The sequence below is a fragment of the Hirundo rustica genome, chromosome 1 (assembly GCF_015227805.2).
Source record: "Hirundo rustica isolate bHirRus1 chromosome 1, bHirRus1.pri.v3, whole genome shotgun sequence".
Lineage (NCBI taxonomy): Eukaryota > Metazoa > Chordata > Aves > Passeriformes > Hirundinidae > Hirundo > Hirundo rustica.
In genome coordinates this window covers 22,309,763-22,332,410 of record NC_053450.1, presented here as the reverse complement: position 1 = coordinate 22,332,410, position 22,648 = coordinate 22,309,763, and the positions used below count along the sequence as shown (strand labels likewise).

At 40.5% G+C, this 22,648-nt stretch overlaps 1 protein-coding gene across 1 annotated transcript in view; it reads right to left on the bottom strand.

The window, feature by feature from the left end:
- NIPAL2 (NIPA like domain containing 2) overlaps window positions 1-22,648 on the bottom strand; it is a 73,202-nt gene that overhangs the window by 17,765 nt on the left and 32,789 nt on the right. The window contains 2 exon segments of the mRNA XM_040081790.1: window positions 7,232-7,403; window positions 11,670-11,738. Of these exon segments, the coding sequence (XP_039937724.1) occupies window positions 7,232-7,403; window positions 11,670-11,738 (241 nt within the window).

Sequence of the window (22,648 nt, the reverse complement as noted above, 5' to 3'; positions counted from 1 at the left end):
AAGCTCTGTCTCCAGAGATAGCTGTTATTGCACCAGAGATCATGAGCTTAACAGAATCTATGTATAATTAATACTCTTTATGATGTAGAGTCATATGCAGAGGAATCTAAAAATAGGAGAGGTTTTAAGAACACATATTAGACCATCTGGGAGTAGAGAAAAAACTGAAGTGGGGGGGGAGGTACAACACCAAGGTGAGGAGAATGAGACCTGGGAGATACTCTGAACAAAAAAACCAACTGTCTCTGTGGGTAAGCTGCCAACGCTCCAGTTGCATTCAAGTGAAGAAGAAAAGGAAATGGGGTAAATCCAAGAAAATAAGCAGAGAACAGTTACACAGACTCGATGAGATGCTAGAAGACATACATGACTGATCAGAAGCCTCGCAAACTCTGGCTGTTACCTCCAGGACTAAATTTTAAGCAAGTTATGGTAGCATGGCCAAGAGAACATGATATTTTAACTTTACTTTTGTTAGTTTTCTGGAGTTTAAGCCCCCAGGTTTGACTTTGGGATAGTCTTCCATATTCTTCAATTTTCAAGGTAGGTTTGAATCAGATTAAAGCAAAGAAACGAAGAGCTGATTGTCTTGTTGCAGATGGGTCAGGGAGGAGGGGTACAAAAGGAGCCCTGGGAATGCAGGCTGGTGTTTCCCAGTTTTGCCTTCTGCTGGCTTTGCAGCCTTTTCTGGCTGGAGAGACAAATGACAAAGTGTTCCCCAAGAGCCCAGTGAGAAATCCATAGCCCTCCCAGCTGCTCTACTCCTCTTAGCTCCTTTGTGCTCCCACTTACAACCTCAGGTGCACTCAGTTGCTTAAGACATTAACTCCTCCCAAAAAGGCAGTTTAAGACAATAAAAGGCCAACACACACTCTCTGCTCTCCTCTCTGCTGGATGGCCTCCAAGCTGATCCTGCTTTGAGCAGGAGGTTGGATTAGGCACGTTCTGAGGTTCCTTCTAACTTGAGATATCCTAGGACACGTGAACTCTTTGCAGGAAAGTAAGTGGTCATCCAGAGGCTAATAACTAGGCCTGCCAGATATAGGAATACAAGCCTTTACTGTATCTCAAATTCAGTTCTTAAATGCAGACCTGCTGAAACTCCCCATATTCCCCTCTCCTTTCCCACCCTCCCTCAGATCACAGGTGAAGTGTCTCGCATCTTCTCACCTCTCCTCCTCTCTACCAGAGATGTTATACCCCCATACTTTCCTCCTAGCCCTCTTCCCCTTGATTTCACCCCAAAACCACAGTGTAAGCTTAATTCCCTACCACTCAGCCCCAAGTTTTCCTTTCCCATGCCAGAGTTCTCTAGTTCTCCCTCCACTGAAACTGTGCTTCCTCCTCCTCCACCATTATACTGATGTGAGAAATAAATTATTGAACATTATGTTTAAGTCTGTGAGTGAATAGACTGAGGAACTTGGGCAGTGTGCTGAAAAGCATGAATATATCTTTGCAGTGGGTTTTTTGTTTGCTTCCTTAAAAGAAACCAAACAAACATAGTTTTTTGAGATTGAGATCTGTGTCAGAGTGAGAAATAGTTTTCCTCTTGTTGTTTTGTTGTGGGATTTTTTTTTTAATTGGTTAGCAATAGAATACAACAATACAGAAATGCAGACAAAAGTCATGTCATAGAGTCAGCTGGCAGTAGCTCAGTAACAAAACAAGCAATTTGTCATTGTTCTGAAGCCTCACTGGTTTTGAACCACTGGCTTTGAGAATACAGCACATGGATAACCCTAGGCCTGGATTATCAGCCTTCAAGTCACCAAGAAAAAGACCGCATCCCCAATCATCTGAGAAGACTTGTGTTCTTTTGGGTGAATCAGAACAATTTTTAGCTTTTTCACTAAATATTAAGGTAAAACTTTCAAAAGTAGGCAGAGATCCAACTCCCATTCCCAGTGACTATGATAGCCTGCTAGATGAAGAGAAGGGCAGAAATGATTTGTTAAGGATTAAACATTACACATCCTTATGTAATCTTTGAGTTTATTTCATGCCTTGATTGCATGTTTATATTAATATCCATAATCTGAGAAGTAAATAGGTCCTTTAAAATGCTTGCATCTATACAACAGAGTCTTTCTTAATGTTCAAGAAACTCAAATGGAAAATATGATTTCTCACTACATAAAAATCATGATAAATAAAAACTGTTGGGTGGGAAATGAGGGGAAAGGGTTTGTTCAGAAGCTTAATTGTTATCTAAAAATCTTCATCTTTTCATTCATCAGTATAAACCAGGCTGGTCTACATTCATTATTGAATGAATATATTCATTATATATTGAAAGATCGTATATTCACATTATTGAATGAATGTGTATTCGTTGCAGCATGTGAATTTCAATGCAAATTGAAAAAATTATTTAAAAAATTGAGTTTTTTCATTATATGCAATTAAGTGACTCGAGAAAGGGCTGTAATGGCGCTACACATTGTTCAGTCAGCTGCTCATTCTCTTAGGAGAGTGATCATTTACAATTATCTCCATATGTAGGTTTTCTCCAGCACAAATAGAAATAAAGAACAGTGTGATGTGTGGGTTCTGCCACTAGCAGACAATGAATAGTGAGAATCCAGCTCACAAAATAACTCCTCTGCTTCCTAGACATGAAAGCTGCAGTTGGGATTGGGTTTTGCTTGTTTCTTTAAGAAATGAAACAGAAGAAGTAAAAGAGAGAAAATACATACTGATTCATAGTATGGATTCTCTGTATTTTGTCCAATCCAGCCATAAAAAACTCAAGTGAGTGTGCAAGATTTATCTTTCCCTATGCAAAACTTTTTCACTATATTTCACTATTAAGCTGTTTTCCTGATACTCAAGCTATTTATGAATATGATCTTTTTACCTCTTATTTACTGTCAAATCTTACACTACATAATTTTTGTAACAATTCTTCATAGCTTCAATTATTAGTATATCCATTTTTTTCCTCTTTTCGATTCCTAGATGAGCTTTATGTACTATCTAAAAAGATTAACGCTCTCCTCATAAATGCATAGACTGCTTCCACTACTTCTGTCTTTTCCAACAGTTTTCAAAAAAACCCCACAAAATTTCATATTTGCTCTAAATGTTCATTTTCTTAAGCTTAACAGACTCAGTCAGGTAATGGCACTCAAACTCACCCATCCAGAAGAACACTTCACTGGTGGTCTGGATGAAATACCAAGAGAGAAGAACCAGATATGATTCAAAGACTATTGTGCAACAATACTTCACTCTGAGACCAAGCGTTTACTCTGTTTTATGCAACTTAAGGGTGTGCTTCCATCAAATCAAGAAGTTTGAATTCACCCAGTTGACTTTGTTCTAAATCAGCTGAGCGATGCTCACCTTACGAGGATGCAGTTGCTGCCAGTCACATTCCAAGATGTGACCTCAAAGCACGCTTTTTACAAACAGCCTATCTTCCAAGCCGAAGTGATTCAGGACCCTCCCAGTACTGAAAAACCTGAAGATGCTTCAATCCACCCCCAAACACAAGCTATTGTAGTCTGCCATGGAGTCAGGAAAATCTGGAGAGATAATGAGTTACGTAATGCATTTAATTGCTGCAGCTCAAATGACACCTGGGAACAAATTCATTGCAACTAATTGGCTTCTAAATCCCATTCTTAGTTTAAATGATGGACAGTAATGCTCCACTGAATACAAAGAAAGACATTACAGATACCTCTTGGCAGCTGTCCTGCACACTGGACCTGTAACATTTCTAACATGATCAAAGGTTAATACTGGAAGAGCAGTGAACAAAACATGAAACATCTTTCCCCCTCTGAAAAATTGCTCAAAAGAGAGACAATTAAGGTGAGCTTAATTCTGGAACCTGGATTAGAGGACATACACACTGCAGAGTGAAGGAAAAACCTTGAAAATCCTTTTGTTGCATCTTCTAGACAAGTACAAATCAAGTATTTTAAAGAATAGTTTGGTGAATGTTTCCTAGGTATCATTAGTAACAGTCTTCAGAATTCCAAGTTCTTGGGTGACAAAGATGTTGCATAACAGTGAGTGTGAGAAATCCATTTCTCCAAGAGTATCTGAGAATCTTCCTAAAGTATATCAGGAATATAACTTTTCAAAGCCCAAAGAGCCCCACTGCTGTTTACAAGGAGCACATAAAAATGCAAAGGGATCTTAACAATGTCAGGGTAATCAAGGCAAGTGTAAAACAACTGCCCACATGATGAACACCACAGAAGAAATTATCTCCCCAATGCCACTGGCCTCTCGTCGCCTTTTCCATCCCCAAGTCATTTCTGCAGGCAAAAGCAAGATGATGAGCTAAAAACTACTGCAACCTAAAATTACCCAAGCTACATGTAAAACATGAGTTTTACTTTTTAAGTATAGAAAGTTTCTTAATGACCACATCAAACATGTATTACTCCTCCACTTTTAAATTAAAAATTTACTAATTTCTCCTCTTGAAGAAAACAATTGCTGTCTTCTCAAACTATTTAAAACCCTGAACAGATGTAGAGCTTGCATCATTGCAACCACACACAGAAATACTTCCACTGTGTAAGAAGAAAAATACATTTTTTTCTAGCTTAATTGTAAAAAAAAAATGAAATCTCTTGGTGCCATGCCAATTCATGATCTTTGGTGCTGTATTCTTTTTAAAACAAGACACTGGAACAATTCAGCTCAATAGAATGAGGCACAAATTTTTCACTATTTAATTGATACCGGGTTAAGTGCAAAATTCAGTTGGATGTAGTTAAATGTGGTAGCAGAGCATAATAGATGTTGGCTCCATCTATTTTAAGATGCTTCCCGTCTCAGAAGTCTGGAGATATATGACGGGTACAGCCCAAATCCATTCTGGGAAGAGACTCCAGTCTGCCTTGTCCTCCTCCAAACCCTGGTTTCCAAGCAAAGGAAACTTTCCCTGCAAACCCAGAGTCACAGAGACCTGCAGAGAATCCCCCAGATGACTGGACACACTGCAGAGCACATTTCTCCTCTGTACACCATATGTACTGCATTTCTAATGTCAGTCAGCCCCTACCCTATGGGACATGTTGACACTGAATTTGGCAACAAAATGCTTCCCAGAAGGTTGTGCTTAGGGTTCAGGAATGCATTTTGAGTTTGTTATCAAGCACTTAATTTGTTAATTAAAAAAAATTAATTCATGAAAGACTCACATTCAGCAATACCTAAAAAAACCTGTCAGCTGGACTCTGCAAAGGCCACCCTCCACCACTTAAAAGAGGTCACAACTTAGTGAGAAAAATATTTCTTGATCTTTTAAATTGGAAGATCTGCTGCCTAAACTGCCCTTTGCCCAGTTGTTAGTAGATGATGCACATGTGACTTGGGCAGTTCATCATTGCCTTAAATGATGAACTCTTTTAAAATTAAAAGGATGCTCTCTCTGGCTTTAATTCCTGAAGGCAGGGAAGTATCTCGTAGTAGGAAGTGTTGCTGGGAAGTTATTGCTGTAATTGGCTGTCTACACGATTTTTACTTGCTCTTCCTTAAGGGAATGGTTGCTAGACTAAATAAAATTTCAGATATTTCTATTGTTTGGGCTATGGAATGAATACTGTTAGCTGATTTATGGAAATGGAATATAAGATAATAAAGTGTTTTCTGGGATCTTCCAGAATAAGCATTCTGGGCCAGTTTAAAAAAGTTAAAGTGGATGAGAATTTTGGTAAGACATAACAGTTAGGAAATAGTTTTCTTGGTATTTGTTTTAAGTAAGGGAAGTGGAGAATGAAGGAATCATCAGATGCAATATTTCTTTGCGATTTGCAGAAGCAAAGAAGGAATCTGCTGGGATAAAAATCAACCCTAAATGTGATCCCATCTTTTTCAGTTTAATAAATATTGGGATTTTTCTTCCTAATCTCTGCTTTTTGCTTTTTCTTTCTAATTTTCTATATTTTCATTTTATTCAGTTTGGACAACAAATGAGATTGGCCAATATTCTCTGATGTTCAGAGATGTCTGGCTATGCCTACAGTTCTTACAGATAATAACTACTGCAACCAAAATCACATTGGGATATGTCATATTAATTTACATTTTTATCTCAGGTAATATGTCACACTCCTTTCTTTGATAACTCTTTCCTACTACAATGAACTAACATGGCCTTATATCTGAAATTCTGCAATAGTTTAACATTAAAGGTTACAGTAAATTGCCTGCAGTTTCCTTCCCCCTCTCTCTCTGCTAAATTGTACCCACATATTGTTAGCTGCTTCCTTCCGGTACAGCTAGGCAGTCCACTGGGAAGATATTTCATCTTTTCTACCTTGCTATGGAGAATCACTCATTGCAATGTCACTTCCGAGTGTGCAACTGGTAGCTGGAGTCCATGAAATGTTACTACTTGCCAACAGCGAGTAAATGAGCTCCAGCTCCATCTTCAGAACTGTTGAGATCTCTCAGTCCTGATGTTTCAGCTGTGGATGTGACCAGGTTAAGGGATCCAGCTGCACCCTGGATGTTCCTGTCTTTACAGCTTCCATAAAATATTGCCCTGTCTACCCTGTTTTACACTAGCACAACCCTAAGGCATATTTTCATATGTGTGTTACTTTGTCAAAGAAACAGTCATCTCATACCTGGGCACCTTAATACCAAAAAACCCCATGTGAAGTAAAGAGTGAGATCATATCACTTCAGCTAAAGTCTAATTAATCTGTACATAAAGGAACAAATGAACATGTTTAATAATGTCCATAAACGTATGAAACATTTCTGGAAATTTCTAGGGCCCTTTTGTCACACACTGAGGAGTGTGAAGCAAGTTTGCCCACATCAACATGAATCATGGTGATGGGCAGGGCGCAGGCAGCAGAAACCACCTGGTGTGACGGTAACACAGAAAATGTGCTGTAGGTACTCAGGATCTGAGCACAGCTCTGTGCATGCAGCACGATGCCAGTCCTCCTCTTTGGGGGCTTGCCGAGCTGGCAACACTGTCACAGCACCGGGCAGGAGCTGGCAGAGCACAGAGTGACGCAAAAGACAAAACCATGGAAAAAGAAATATATTAGAAGAGTCTTTGATTTAAGCAGACTGTTTTTGTCAAACTGTCAGCTCATGTAATTATACGAATAATTTATTTTCAAACCACGACATTAACATTTTCCTCTTGTGTTCCTGCTGCAGTTTCTGTGGTACTATTCCTCTAGCCAGAAGCAAGCATTTGATTAAAGCGTACACCCAAGCAAGAAATGGCAAATCATCTCACCTATGACAGAAACACATCCCAGTGGAGCGACAAGAGTAATGGGGGCGAATCCATAGGCTGTGAAATTGCCCACCTCTCCGAGCCCCAGGAGGATAATCCCACACCACCACAGCCTGCTCGTGTAGTAGGGCTTCTGCTCTGCTTGGCAAACCAGTCGGAGATGAGCGCATTTCTAGAAAATTAATTATTAGGAACAGGCATGAATAGAAAGACTTCCATCGTGTTCTTACATCTGGCAAAAGTGGAATAATTAAGGGGGCTGTCAACTTCAAGTTCCAGGTAAAGAACTTTGAGCTTGTTGCAGAGCTTTGTGTTAACTCAGCACTGCTTCAGATGAGCTTTCTTAGCCGTGGTGGAAAGGGCTGCAAAACTAGGCCTTTGAATAAACCTGAAAAATGCTGAGTGAATACCAGCTAGTGCTTCCTAGCTATCACTGCACACATCTGTTCTTGTCTCAAAGCAACACTCAGCAGTTGTGCTTTGAATCTGGAAACACTCAAAGGCAGGAGACGGGGCAGAATCAGAACTGTGGCAACAAACTGGGACAGGGGAACAGACAACAGGGCGTTCCTGTCTGTGAAACCTATCCTCACCAGAAATATACTTTCCAAATGAAAAAGGCAGCACTTAATCACATCTTCTGTAGGGAGGACTCTAAATTAATTAAATGGAATTTATGATTTGGCTACAATCTCCTGTTTGACCTTAGAAGGAGATCATAAGTAAAACATTATTTTCTAAAGAAAAAACAGTTGGCACAGGTATAACATATACTCAAGTAATACTTCATCAACACTTCCTGTTACATGAAGAAGGTATCATTGGCACAAGTTGTAATTGTTTTTTCTCTGGCTGTACAGCAAGAACATGTATATAGCAAGACAATTTGTCTTTGATCACACTGATCTTCTGAAACAGAGTCCAGGCAGTCTCCATCAAAAAACTGTCATTACTGGGAATGATGCAATTTACCAAATTAATTCTGCAGATTATCATTTCCTTTCTCAAATTACTCTCCAGCCTTTCTGCACATGGGTCAAAAAAGGTGGAAATCAAATGATACAGTTATTACAGTACAAATGGTGGTAAAAGAAATTTTTTTCTCCGTCACTCAATATTTGATTTTAGAAGTCTCCATGTAGAACCTGGGGAAGTTGAGAAGGATTTTCCTCATACTCCCGTCCTTCTCTGCAGGCTACTTGACAGAGCATGGGACAAACAGCAATGTCTGCAATAGTCTTAGTCAGTGCTCTTGTTGAGAAGACGCAGCACATATTGCAGCTTTGTGCTGTGGAATGTGTTCAGAGGATGAAATTCTAGGAAGACGTTTAGCCCAAGGAGAAAAGGAGCAAAAGGAAAGCAACCTTGAGCCATGGACCTGGATGTTCTTCAGAGTAACATCCAGGATTTTCCATTTTTATAAACAAAGACACAAAAAAAACCCACAACCAAACCACAACCAAACCAACCAACCAACCAACCAACCAACCAAAAAAGCCCAGTAAGGATACAAATTAAATTAATATTAAATAATATTCAAATTATTATTCAAGAATCCAAGTTTCTGCCAAAAATTAAATAGGAAAAATTCTAACTGAATCCTGAGATGTATTTTCACCCCAGATTCTTGTAGGATTAACTTTCAAGGCACAATGAGATTGAAAAGATGTGCAGCAAACACACAGGAAGGTGAACTCAGTAAACCCTCTACAGTCTTCTTTCTCCAGATGTCTGTCTGCACAGTAATGGTGCAAATTGTATTTAAATGGAGGCTGTTTATAACTCAGCTAAATACATTGCAAATGACGAGCTGTTCTTCAGTAGACAATCTGCTAAAGGGAAGAGAAGCAGGATAATGGACTACATGGTCGAAAAGGGACAGAACAACAACAACAAAAATCTGGCCTGTCCACTTAACAGGAGTGTGAAAATAAATATTGAGATCTAGGGAAAGTCATTACTCATATTTAGAAGACAGTGTTACTAAATGGAGAAAAACCTAATTTAAAGGATTAAAAAAAAAAAAAAAATCAGTTTAAATTTACTGTCAAATGGCAATGAGTGCCACTGGGTTTCCCTGATCATAATTTAAATAGCTGATAGTTCAAATCCAGTTAGGGTTGTTATTATTATAAGTCAATAGAAATCTGCTTGTATGCCTCAGTAGATGACTTGCAAAGCATCTACTTTGACACCCAGTACCCTCAGCAGACAAAAGATATGAAATCGGAACAACTTCATTGTTATAGCTAGACTGAATTTCCATTTCACTTTTGTTCACTTCACCTTTACCTTTCCAGTTTAACTTCTCAGGTTTTCCTAGCACTGTCACCACTTGCAGGATGGAACTCATTTTGGAGAGGGAACAGCCATCTCAACTTGCCTACTACCTCTGGCTAAACAGGTTTCTTTTTGGGATTCTCCAGCTAATGATGTTTAAATACAAGGGAACCACTGAAGAACTTTCTAGCTTTAATAAACTGGGTTACTACGGACAGAAGCTTTCATATTCCACAACTTTCTATTTCATCCTTTACAGAAAAAGCAAGAAGTAGCTTTATAGGAGACCTGTACAACTTCTAAAATGCTAGCTAGCAAAAATACTTATTCTGGACAATTTACACAACAATGTCTTCTGTGCTTTATAAACTTTTGTTAGAAGACCTAAAAATACAATGAAGTCTACAAGATACAGATTACGATGAAAAATTTAACTTTCTACTGAGTATGTATTCTAATTTTTAAAACAGAAAGGATTTTCTAATTTACATTCTACAACACTTTACCACAGTTTTAAGGGCAACACCTCCCATTACTTTCATGATTTAAATTGTGTTTTCTCAGATTTATCTTAATTGCAGAAGACAAACGAAATTGGCCAAAGTTGTTTTGGGGCCCAATATTGTAAAAACCTTTATGTCTTTATGCATTTATGGAACAGGGAGCTGACTCAGAAAGATGCCCTCCTTCATCTGCTGCTTGTCAACTCTTGTGAATGACATGGTGACTGGCGCCGTCTTGGCCACAGAGACCACAAAACGTTCCAGTTTAAAATCCTTATTGACAGGAGGAAAAGTGCAGGAAAACCTCAGCTCTGGACATGAGAGAGCAGACTTCAGGCTGCTCAGGGAACTAGTAAGAAAAGTCCTCTGGGAAATGTTTCAGTAGTGCTGGGATCTGTCAGTGTTGGTCATTTATAAAAACATCACCCCCGAAGGGCACAGGAGCAGCAATTTACCAGAGTCAGAAGTCAAGCAGAAGGCTGGCTTGGTGAACAGGGATCTTCTTTTGGGTCCAAGGCAAAAAAGGAAGGTGTGTGCCCAGTGGAAGCAAGGTCAGGTGACCTGGAAGAATACAGAGATGCAGCTTTCCACTGTAGGGAAAAAAATTAGTGTGGCCAAAGCTCAAATGGAATTGAAGATGGACAAAAATGTGGAGGACAATAAAAATAGATTTTGCAGATATATAATAGCAAAAGGCAGCATAGAATTAACATCAGCCTGTTACAGGACGAGGATGGGCACCTCACAAACAGGGACATGGACAAGGCAGAGGTGTTTAATGCAGTTTTTTCCTCTGTCCTCAACACAGATGATGGACCAAGGGAGTCTCAGTGCTCTGAGCTGGAGGGCCATGGCTGTGAGAATGATCAAATCCCACCTGACCCTCAACATGTGCAGGATCTACTCCTCCAGCTGGATCCCTACAAATCTATAGGGCCTGATGGGATTCATCCAAGAATCCTCAAAGTACTAGATGACGTAATTGCAAAGCCTCTCTCTATTGCTTTTGAGCAGGAATTGGGAATTTGGACAGGTCCCAGCTGATTGGAAGCTGGTGAACATTGTCCCAATTTTCAAGAAGGTCAAGAAGGGGAATCCTGGAAAATACAGACCTGTCAGTCTCACTTAGTACTGGTAAAATCATGTAAAAGATTATTCTGGGAAGTATTGAAAAACACCTGGAGGAAAACGCAGTCATTGGTCACAGCCAGCACAGCTTCATGAGGAGAAAGTTCTGCTTGTCAAACCTGATTTCCTTCTGTAACAGGGTAACCCACCTAGCTGATCTAGGAAAGCCAGGTCACGTAATCTTTTTGGACTTCAGCAAAGCTTTTGATACTGTCTCTTATAGTACCCTTCCTTACTCCCAGGTTCAGTGGGACCACAAGCGACCCACAGCTGGTATTTCTTTCTGGCACACTAAAAGGAGGAGGAGTTACAAACATTTCTTCTGTTCCTGTAAGACAATCACAGCACAGAACAGGTTGAGAGCTCTCAACTGCCAGCAACTACAGTAGGGCACTGCTAGATCACAGTTAATGAAAGAGAGAAGGTTTATGAAATGCAATGAAATTTGCATTTTGAACTTCGTCAAACTGCAATATAAGTACTTCCTGAATATAAACAACTCTGAATAAAGAAAAAACATATCATACCTGTATATTCAAAGAGACACTGATGAGAAAATTTGAAGCAGCAGCAAGTAAAACTCCCAAGAGCTGAGTCTACAAATCACAAAACAAAGAAATACAAAAATACTTATTAGTTTAAGAAGAGCAAGATAATGGTGGTTTCCTGATAGCATAAGCCAATCAAAACCAAATTATTTTATTTTTCAGCCACTGAGTTCCCGCTGTAGTGAGTAAAATGATAAATATCTCTGCATAGTTGACTAGGGCTTCAGTAGTAAACAAGTGAGAATGGAAAGGGCATGACACTAGTTTTGCCGTTCTTCAGTAGAACACCTTCTTAAATCTCAGGAAAGACATAACTAGGCAGGTTTCAGTTGAAAACCACAGACAGGGTTTTTTTTCCCCCAAAAAAGGACCTGGTTTTTACATTATCCAGAAGGAAAATCATCAGCAATCAAACCATTCCTTTTGGAACGCAATTATCCTATGTGTTAACATATCTACTCTTTGACAGGGCAGCCAGGAACATAGGTCTCCTGACAGTTTCTTTAATGTATTGTGTTATTTCATTAAATAATTTCCTATCAGACTGTCTAATTTTCAGTAAGATCTGCAAGCTTTCTACGAAGCCAAGAAATGAAAAACATTCAAGCAGAATTCATTATTTTGGAAAGAAGTAATTTAAAGATGCTATTTCAGCAAGGTCAAACAACAGGTACTTGATAGAACTCCCCGTTCACTTTCAAAATGTTCTAACACATTGCAAGCCATCCTAAGTGTATTAAAAACCCATTCAAGGTCACTTCTATAGTGCATTGAGGAGCCCCATTAGCTTATAGAGAAGACAAACATGCCATCGGTTTTTATAAACAAGGTCATGGTAATATAACCCAGCATAACAACTGTTTCCAGGCTGTAAAGCAGCATCCAACTCTGTGCTTACAGCCTCAGGTTTCATGATACTTATCCAAGAAGGTCCCTGGGCAACTCTGAACAGGCGATGCTTACCATCTTACAGAGACTGTTACCTCTAAACATTTATAAAGAGCGACATGTTGTCCCAAAAGCACTTGGAGAGGGGTTGTTATTGTGGCTAGATAGCTCCCAGACTAAGAAAAGGCAACCCCAAGAGTGTGAAGAAACAACAGCCTTATTACAAGTCAGATATAATATTTAAGCCAGACAGCAGAATCCAACTGCTTCCAGCCCCCATGTTTCTGTAGTGGGTTGGAGTCGGCAGGAGAGGCAGACAACAGAACAGCGCTGAGAGAAGTGCTTGGCTGCCTGCCAGGTGTCACCAGGACATGACTGATGGGTCCAAAGGGATTCAGAGACAAGAATGCAGGAAGTGAGAGGGCTCCCTCTGCTAACTATTACAGCATCAGTGCCACAGCTTGTGTGCAAGAGGCATTCAGTGAGAGGCTTTAACTCAAGATTTTAGCCCATAGCCTCTGGTACATAGCCCCTGGTACACAGCCTCCTCTCCCCGGGATCCAGTGGGTGTTCCAGCAGCGTGTCCTGGGCTCTCTCACACACTCACAGTGTTTTTCATGCTCTGGGAACACACCTTGCTGGAGCCAGTGGGAAGTGTGTGACATCTCAGCACACCTCAGCACAGACGTCGCCGCTGAGATCAGCACTCCCCGTTACAGGGACACTGCAGCCTCCTTCCTCTCTGGGGAAATGCCATCACACGGACACCATGCTGGCCTCACAGAAGCAGAGGGGACGGGTTTTCCTTCCTTGTGCCTTAATGCTGTAGCATCAAATCCTGAGCATTGATCCTGCCCAAAGTTTGACCACTTCATCCTGCACACACAGCAGCTTCAAAAAAGAGCAACTAAATCACAACTGTTTTCTTGCTCCCGAAGACTTGGACTTTTTAAATGACAACATACTCCCATGTGAGGAGGTGGAGAAGTTGTCTTGTCAGCCTTGTCATGAAGTGTTTAAGAAAAAGGAGACAGAAGGGAATAGAAAACAGAAACTGCCCCCTCATTTGCCCCATCATTTTATTGCACTTACATTAGTAATTTTAACAAATCCCCACTGCTCCCAGCAGAAAACTCAGTCTCTCTGTGGCTCTTTTTGTTCCAGAGGCTGATCCTGTCGTTATGGCTGCACATCTGGATGCAACCCCTTGCAGCTCCTTCCTCCTAGTTTTCAGTTGGAGGTCACAAACCTTGCACAGGACTCGGTAGGCAACCAGCACACCAGGGAGGGAACACCACTGATCTTAAGCCAGACCACAAGAGGGTCTCCATCCAGCTCTTGAATGCAGCTGGTGAGCAGAGGATGAGGTCATGTGTTCCACTGGTCATCTAAAATAATGTGCTAAATCAGATCCATGTGTGGGTACTGATGATGACCTGGGTGTGTGCCTCTAGAGGCTGTGAATCAAATCTCCAGCACTGGGTTTTCCAATGCCCTCCATCATGGGTGCTATCTCCAGAAAAGCAACTGGTTTTGCACCACAGCGGTTGCTTCACCAGGTACCTGTGAGCTTGGTTCAGATCTCACTGTGGGACACATAAGGTTTATGATGACCAGCCTGTGTCTGAACAGAAATAATCTTACAAAGGTCAATTCTCTTCACGGAGAATCACAGAATGGTTTGGGTTGTCATTTAATTCCAACCTTTCTGCCATGGGCAAGGACATCTTCACCCCACCATGTTGGTCAAAGCCCCATCCAACCTTGAACGTTTCCAGGAATGGGGCATCTGCAATTTCTCTGTGCAAACCATTCCAGTGCCCCACCACCCTTATTGTGAAAAGCTTCTTCCTTGTATCTAGTCTAAATCTACTGTCTTTTACCTTAAAATCATTACGCTGTGACACTCCTCTGTGCCTAACTTAAGCAACCTCCTGGTATGCACACAAGAAAAAGCAGTGCATGTGTACGATCAAGGCAAATGTGTAGCGGCAGGCTGGGCTCAAACCTTGCCCTGATGGCTCAGGTCATTTTATTGCAATGACCACGTGTTTCACCTGGGCATTGCTGTTGGCATATATACTGCACTGCCTGCTCCAGGCTGACAGGTGTTAATGAGCTCTGCTCAGCATGGTGATAGCATCCTGCTTCCAAACCCAGGGCTGGACAGACCCCTAAAGATTAAGAGCAGAGTACGATGCCCTAAGGAGGTCAAGTATCACATGGATCCATTCAGGGAGATGAGATGAAAGTATAGCAACACCATGCAGCTACAGCATGGCAAAACCGTCCCATGTGGATTCATACTCACACATGTTTATATTACATTAAAAAATGGGGGAAAATGCAGTAAAATTACATTGCTAACATTTCAATTCAGAGTGAATCTTAAAATCAGCAGGCAATTTCTAATGAACCAGGGTTATCACATACAGCAGCACTCAGAGAAAAAATAGGATAGCATATCTCAGGCTAGGAAAACCATACAATGAAAGATGACCTGCAACTGAAGACAGATCACAAAACGGCTGTACTGCCCTGAAGGCCACCAGAGCCCTTCTGTTCCCATCTTATCATGTGATAGGCTTCATTATTTGTGCAGTGCCCACCATTTAATAACCTTCAGAGGCTAAAGGACTGGTGGAACAGCCAGTTTAATAAGAAATAAACATGATATTCTCTGAGTTTCCAGTTGTGATATCCAGTTGTGATATCATCCGCAGCACTGCAGAGCTTCCCACACATATGTCTCAAGACAAACCTCAGTTGGGGAATTCAGTTGCAGACACAACTTCAGAGCCATGGTACTACTTCAGTCAACTAAGGACTTCTACAGGAAAGAGCTTTAAATATTCAAAACTGTTGGCATAAAATGCAAGTTTCTTCATCACTGAAACATCTGTCTGAGCATACAGGCCACTTTGTCAGACCCCAGATTTCAAACTGTTGACACATTCTCCCAGTGCTTCCAAATGCATGAGGCTTGTCACAGAAACATCTTGCCCTTACGTTTTCCAGAAAATAAAAAACAATAAAGAAATTTAATTTACTTCACTTTAATATGCTTTGGAACGAGCCATGAAAATCACCTACCCACTTTGAAGTCCTTCCTAGACAGCTCCTGAGCACACAGACCATGGACTGAGATTGTGGATCTGCCAACACTTTACTCGGTGACTAAACAAGTTTGAGGAATGCTTTCCTTTGGCCTGCCACTCCCTCACTGCCTTGCTGAAGTGCCTGAAACAATCCATCCAAAATATTCCCCACTACCATTATGTTCTTTATCAGCCACCTGCCAGTGTTTAACACTAAAGGCGGGTCAAAATTCATAATCCACAGCGAGGGTTTCAAACTGGCGACTGTGTGCAGGGGTGACACTGACCTGTGCAGGGGTGCCTGGGTAAATGAGTTCAAGAAATGGCAAATTCACCTCAAGCAAGGCACCCTCAGCACTCACCTGGCATCCCCATCCCAGCCGCATGAGGGTCCTGCACACGCTGAGGCAGGGGTGGGAGGTTTGAACCATCACTCGGGAGAAATCCATTTGTCACATGCAGTGGCAGCACACTGCTATTCAAAATAAGTGAGTGGCAGTGTGGCACATGGCTGGGTACGGTCCTGCTCCCAGCACTCAGGCAGGACCTGATGCTTGTTTACCAGAGCACCTTTTCACATCGTTCTGACAGTATTTTAAAATGACATTTTACATGCAAAGTCTCTATTTATTGTCAAAGTAAAATAAGAGGTTTATGGCAAATGAAAACCAGGCTGAAATCTGTATCTTTGGCAATGATTCTAGTAAGTTTATCACTTGCAGACTAAAATCTGCATTGGAGATTCAGCTATATGGTGAAATGCAATTTATCCATATTACATGTGTGTTTTCCTAAAGCACATTAAAGTGCAATTGCCAGGTCTGTGAAATGAAAACTTAGAAAAAGGAACTTAATTTGCATTGACTGAAAGGTATACACCATTATTTATGGAAACTTGCTACACCTATAAATTGAACTGATGAGCAGAAAAAACCCCACACACTTTAAATGTCAGTTGTTGGCTCACTCAGCATGGGTAGTTAAACTGCTGATATTATTTTTTCTTGATTTCTCTATGTATTTGGGATCTAAAGGTGTTCCCAACAAATTTAATGGCATGTACTGTTTCAAAAGCTATGCATAATTTCCAATAATTGGGATTTTGTCAGACCTCAATGGATCTTATTAAAAAAAAGAGAAAGGGGTAGAACATGTTCTAACCTTCCAATTATGAGTTAACTCTGAAGCAAGAGGAATTCAGAGTCCTTAACAAAAACCATATTTTTCAAAGAGCTACCATGTGGAACTGGGAGAGGCTTATCATTTAGCTATTATTATTCACAGAGCTCTGGCTGTAACTCAGTATTTTACAGATGTATAAATAAAACAAGGTCCTTGTTCCAATGGTTTTCATAGTGCAATTCATATACTCAGATATGAGTTAAGGTCCATATGAAGTACTGAAGGACAGCTGGAATAAGAGTAAAAGGGCAATTACCATTGTAGGAACATGAAAGGAAAATACATTTGATTTGTTCATTGTGACATAGAAGAAAAAGGACATTGTTCAATATATGAGAAGGAGAGAATTAAAACATTTGGCATCATCATTGTTAGGAATAGAGAGAAGACACTTGATAACTACATGACCTCACGAATTTAAAATATATATTTTTCCAGAAAAGTGACAAATTGCAAAGGCTGGAATGAGAGCCTGGTAAGTTATGAAAAGGTGGGGGAACTTGAGAGGATAGAGCAACTACAGAAGTGGGGCTCTTTCATTTATCTCTGTGTTTTAATCACTTTTATGAGATCCTATTTATATTCAGCACTCTGATTATTTTAATTAATATACATAGCAGGTAACAAACCAAGCTGGAGTATATGAACTGTGAAATAAAGTAACTAAAGTAACTTTTAATGTGCTAAGGTTATGTACAAACATATCTACCCACTGTATTGTTAAAAAGCCGAGAATCATAGAGTTATTTAAGTTGAAAAAGACCCCTGAGATAATTCAGTCCAACCATTAATCCAGTACTTCCAAGTCCACCACTTAAACCCTAAGCACCACATCTACATGTCTTTTAAACACCTTCAGGCATGGTGACTCTACCTCCTTCCTGGGCAGACTGTTCCAGTGTTTGAGAACATTTTCTGGGAAGAAATTTTTCCTACTGGGCTGTTTAAACCTTCTCTGACACAACCTGAGGCCATTTCTTCTATCACTTGTTACTAGGGAGACAAGAATCACCCATCTCACGACAACCTACTTGCAGGTAGTTTTAAGACACCACTTTGATAGTATTTTTTACCTTTCAAAGAGTTAAAACCAAACCTCTCAACTTCTACATTTCAATTTCTTATTCTCAGGTATGAATTCTTAAAACTAGAAATAAATGGGAGAATGGAGAAGGGGCAGAATGGATTTTTATACTGTTTCCATGGACAGCCTGCGATACTTTGGGACATGTTAGTTCCTGGGACATTTTGCTGCATAATCAAAGACCATTTCATGTTTTTAATAATGCCTGCTAGATTGCAAATAAATGCCTCTCCCATGACTGCATATAAACCTCAACCATAGCCAAAAACATCTTAATAAAAGGTTTTCTCAAGTACCATCACGTATCGTCTCCATGGCAACTACAGAAATTACACACCAGGAAAAGCAAGAATAGGATTATAAACTTTTGCCAGTTTCCAGGTCCCACAGGAGAAACAGGGAGGCAAGCTAGCACTGCCTGACCAGCTTCTCCGACAAAATGGCCACTTGGCTTGGGGATATGCTTCTACTGCTGCCCAGAAGCAGGCTTTCTGGATATCCCTGTTTGACACAGTCTAGTTCCTGGTGTGCAAGGTACAGTCCAAGCCAGACCACTCCAAGCCTAGGAATATTAATCCCCAGAAGCTACAGTCTGGCTCAGATTGAGAGGCTGTGCTGTTCCTATCCCTGCTTAATGCGGCTCCCTGGACCCCTGAACAGAGAGCCAAGGAGGTGACACAGGGCTTGTGGGAAGCTGGAGACAAGCTCAAAAGGGAGCTACCTGAACAACTGAGTGAACAGTGCTGTTCAGTGTTACATCAGGCAGGGAAAGGCACAAGGAGTACTCTTGGAGAGATGTCTCACTCTGCATATACACACAGCCTCTGCATGTACACACCAATGTGCCTCCAAGCCAAGCACAGAGAGCTCGTTCCCTCTTGTTACTGTGGTACAAGTCTTGCCGAAGTACAAACGAACTATTTCTGACTCTACTTCAATCAGAAACAGAAAACCCTGACAGAAAAGTAACCAGCTTAATACATTATTCAGCAAATCCTGAAAAGAATTTTTATATAAAAATCTCCCTTTACCAGTTGAGAGGAATGGCATGCCTCTCCCAGCACGCACCTCTCCAGCATCCCTTTCAAACAAAGGCAGGCTTGTCTCCTACTCCAACTCAAATAATCTTCTGTTAGCTGTAACTAACCCTTCCTTTGATCCTCACAGAAAATGCCTCTCCACGTCACAACGCTCAGTTGTTGAAACACGGAGTCACTCATGTCAGACAGGGGTAAACATAGGCACGAAATCACAATGCTTCCAAGCCAGTGGCATTCCAGAAATATTCTAACAGGAGTACGAACAGGGCAGGGAAAAAAGACAAGACCTGACTGCATTTAGAATGAAGTTGGGTCCATCTGCTAAAATAATTACTTGATTTTATGGCAGGGGAAGGAGCAGCTCAAAGGCCCTTCCAGTCTGCTGTTCCTGCAGAGGAGGGATGCTCTGCAATAGTTCCTTGCTTTCCTTCCTGCACCTCTCGCACTTGGCTCTCCTAGTTTCACTTCCAGAGAGAGTGTTAATCATTTACAGATAGTTCCTAATTAAAAAAAAAAAAAAAAAAAAAAAAAAAAAAAAAAAAAAAAAAAAAAGTGGACTCCAGAAGGCAGAACCTTCTGCTTAGCAACATTATTCATTTAAATACAAACAACTGCTAGATTATCAGTGATGATCTACAACAAGAGGTCCTGCACTATGAAATACTCACACATATGTAGATGTAGATGTAGATACACACAAACACACAGTTGGATGGTTTTAATTTGCAGATACTCATATTCAAAACTGTAAGATGCCAATCTTGGAATAAAAGGCTAAGCTCTAAAGAAATGTCCTCACATGCAAGTTTCTTGCAAGGGCCTGAGATATAGGTGGTGGGCTCATGTTTGCTCAGCGTCTCCCTGTGACACACTGCAGCTGTACATTTTGACATTTTTCTACAAACTGTAGTTTACTGGTTTAAAGTATTATTAGCATTTTGTAATTCATGGTGAATGCTGACATAAAGAGTATGTGTTTAGTTCACAAAAATCCAAAGCATCTACTTCATAGCTGCCTTCTGCAAGAGAAAACTAGGATCAGTGTGGCTGAATGATCCCTTCTATGTACCTTTAACACCTTTTTATATGCTCTGTTGTACTTACAGAGATAACAAGGTGGCAGTGTTTTTCCCCCTAGTCTTGAGTATTGTTGTATCTTATGTGGATTCTCCAATATAGAACTTGCTGTCTTTTTTTCTCTGCTACTTTAGCATTAGTATAGGATATAATGGTTACAGAGCTTCTTCTTGACAGGGGATTACTGTGGAAATGGGATCAGGAAGATAAATTTCTTTTCAGGAATTAAAGAGATGAAGGAGAACTGAGTATTCTTTTCATGAGCCAGATGCTATTATCTCCCACATGCATGCTTGTTAAACCGTGCACTGCTCTTCAGTTTGTCCTGGCAGTCTCTGATGTGTGGTTATCACAGCAGCCAGCAGCTCAGCCTCACACAGCTGAAGCCACTCTTCCAGCAAGATGGGGGAGAGAATTGGAAGGGTAAAAGCGCAAAAACTTGTGGGTTGAGATAGAGACAGTTTAATAGATAAAGCAAACGCTGCATGAAAAGCAAAGCAATATCAGGAATTCTTTCACTGCTTCCCACCAGTGTATAAGTGTTCAGCCATTTCTACAAAAGCAGGGCTCCATCATGAGCAATGGTTACCTAGCAGGACCACTGCCAAAGGTCCCCTTTTTCCCTTCTTCCCCCTGCTTTATACGCTGAGCATGACCCCATATGGTATGAAACATTCCTTTGGTCAGCTGGAGTCAACCGTCCCAGCTGTGTCCCCTTTGGGCTTCTTGTGTATCCCCAGCCAACACACTGATGGGGCAGTGTGAGGAACAGAAGACACCTCAATGCTGTGCAAGCACTGTTCAGCAGTAACTAAACATTCTGATTGCTAGCAATACTTTTTTTATCATAAATCCAAAACACAGACCACACAAATTACTATTAAGAACATTAACTCCGGAGAAAACCAGTACAATAGTCAAGAGATGGAGCTAGAGTCTTGATCAGGTGAAAGCTGCTATTATTTGTTTGACCAAAGTTTCTGCAGACACTACAAGCTTTGCTCTTGGTCATCTTGACATGATGACTGAGTCATTGCTGCATGATAATACAGACACTGAATGAAAATGTTCATGGTGCTTTAGTCACTGCTGGGAGCAAAAAATTGTTACTGAAAGAGAGAGAAACAAAGGAAAGAAAGTAATGTGATAAGAAGTCAGTAAATACAAGAATCTTACAATTACAATTACCTTTACAATTACAAAGCAGAAAAAAAATTCCCAAATCCACAATACCCCAAATAAAAATGGAAAAGAAATATTAAGAAATAGTAGGTTAGAGTCATAAAGCAAAGTAAATGGAGTCACAATCTATTTACTCTGAGGCTGGAGCCCCAAAAATTAAACTAGATTTTACTTGGGAGTTAACAGTATGGGTACAAGTCTGTTATGCACATAAAACCCATATTTTGGTTGTTTTTCACAGGAATATCTTTACAGTGGAGCTATCCTTGGCTGTTGAAGAAAAAGGCTTCAAGAGCAATCTGTATCATCTGGCAAAATTACTTTGTTTCCAGAAGGACGATGGTCAAGCCGTCAAACATGTTAGCTAGGACTCTGGTGGAGATTTCAGCTCCCATGAAGCTAATTTGGTTCTAGGGAATTAAATGTCAGCATAAGGCAGACTTGTCCACAAAGGGATATGCACTTCTATGTTTCTACTTCACTTCAGCCTCCATGAAGAAGTCCTGTCCAAGGAGCCAGTATTTGCTTTGCTCTGAGTCATTGTTCTCGTGTGTGGAGGGACTTCCTCCAAACCTTGCACTTCACCATAGACCTCTACATTACAGGGTTGTTTCTGCAAAACACAGCAGGATACAAAGGGAAATATAACCAGAGAGTGGCTGTGTGCCTCATCCAAGAGTCAAACTCTAGCGATTTCTCACTATCATAATTCCATAATCTCTCTTCATTTCCCCATTATAGGCAAAACAGTTCCTATCACCAAATAAGGACAAAGCTTCTGGCATAGGTGATGTAAATCAACCATGATGTCATTGAGGAGAATGGAGTTATACCAGTATAACCTCAGTTTAAGCAGCACACATCTGTTTCATTTGATATTGACTATTTACTTTTGAGAACACTGCAAATATCCCTTTCTTGAGAGCTCTGCTCCAGGCCTGCTGTTGATTCACACACCAACTGGCTGTACTTGAAGCTTCTGGACACAAATTTCAAAGTCCATATTAGTCAAAGCATGGAAAGCATATCTCCCAACCGCTCATATTAGTCAATGCCATTCTTCTGGGACAGTCCATGGTGACATTATAAACATGAGCATAACAGTTTATACATGCCACCAAAACTCCAAATAAAATAATCACAGTCTTCAGTTACCAGGTTAGTCAAAGGTTCTCACCTCCCTTATGACTGAAGTGCACAGTCTGCTGTTTGTTCATCTTTCTAAAGCCTTGTTTTTTGAGTTTGGTCAGATTTCTGCATGAGTAATTTGTTTTCTTTTGATTCCTTCAAAGAGGACTTAATCAGATATAGCAGACTGTCGGAGACAAGCAAGGATAAGATTCAGACATCTTTCTAATCAATGGCCAAAGCAGACTTTGAGACTATAGTGAAACAAGGAACATACTT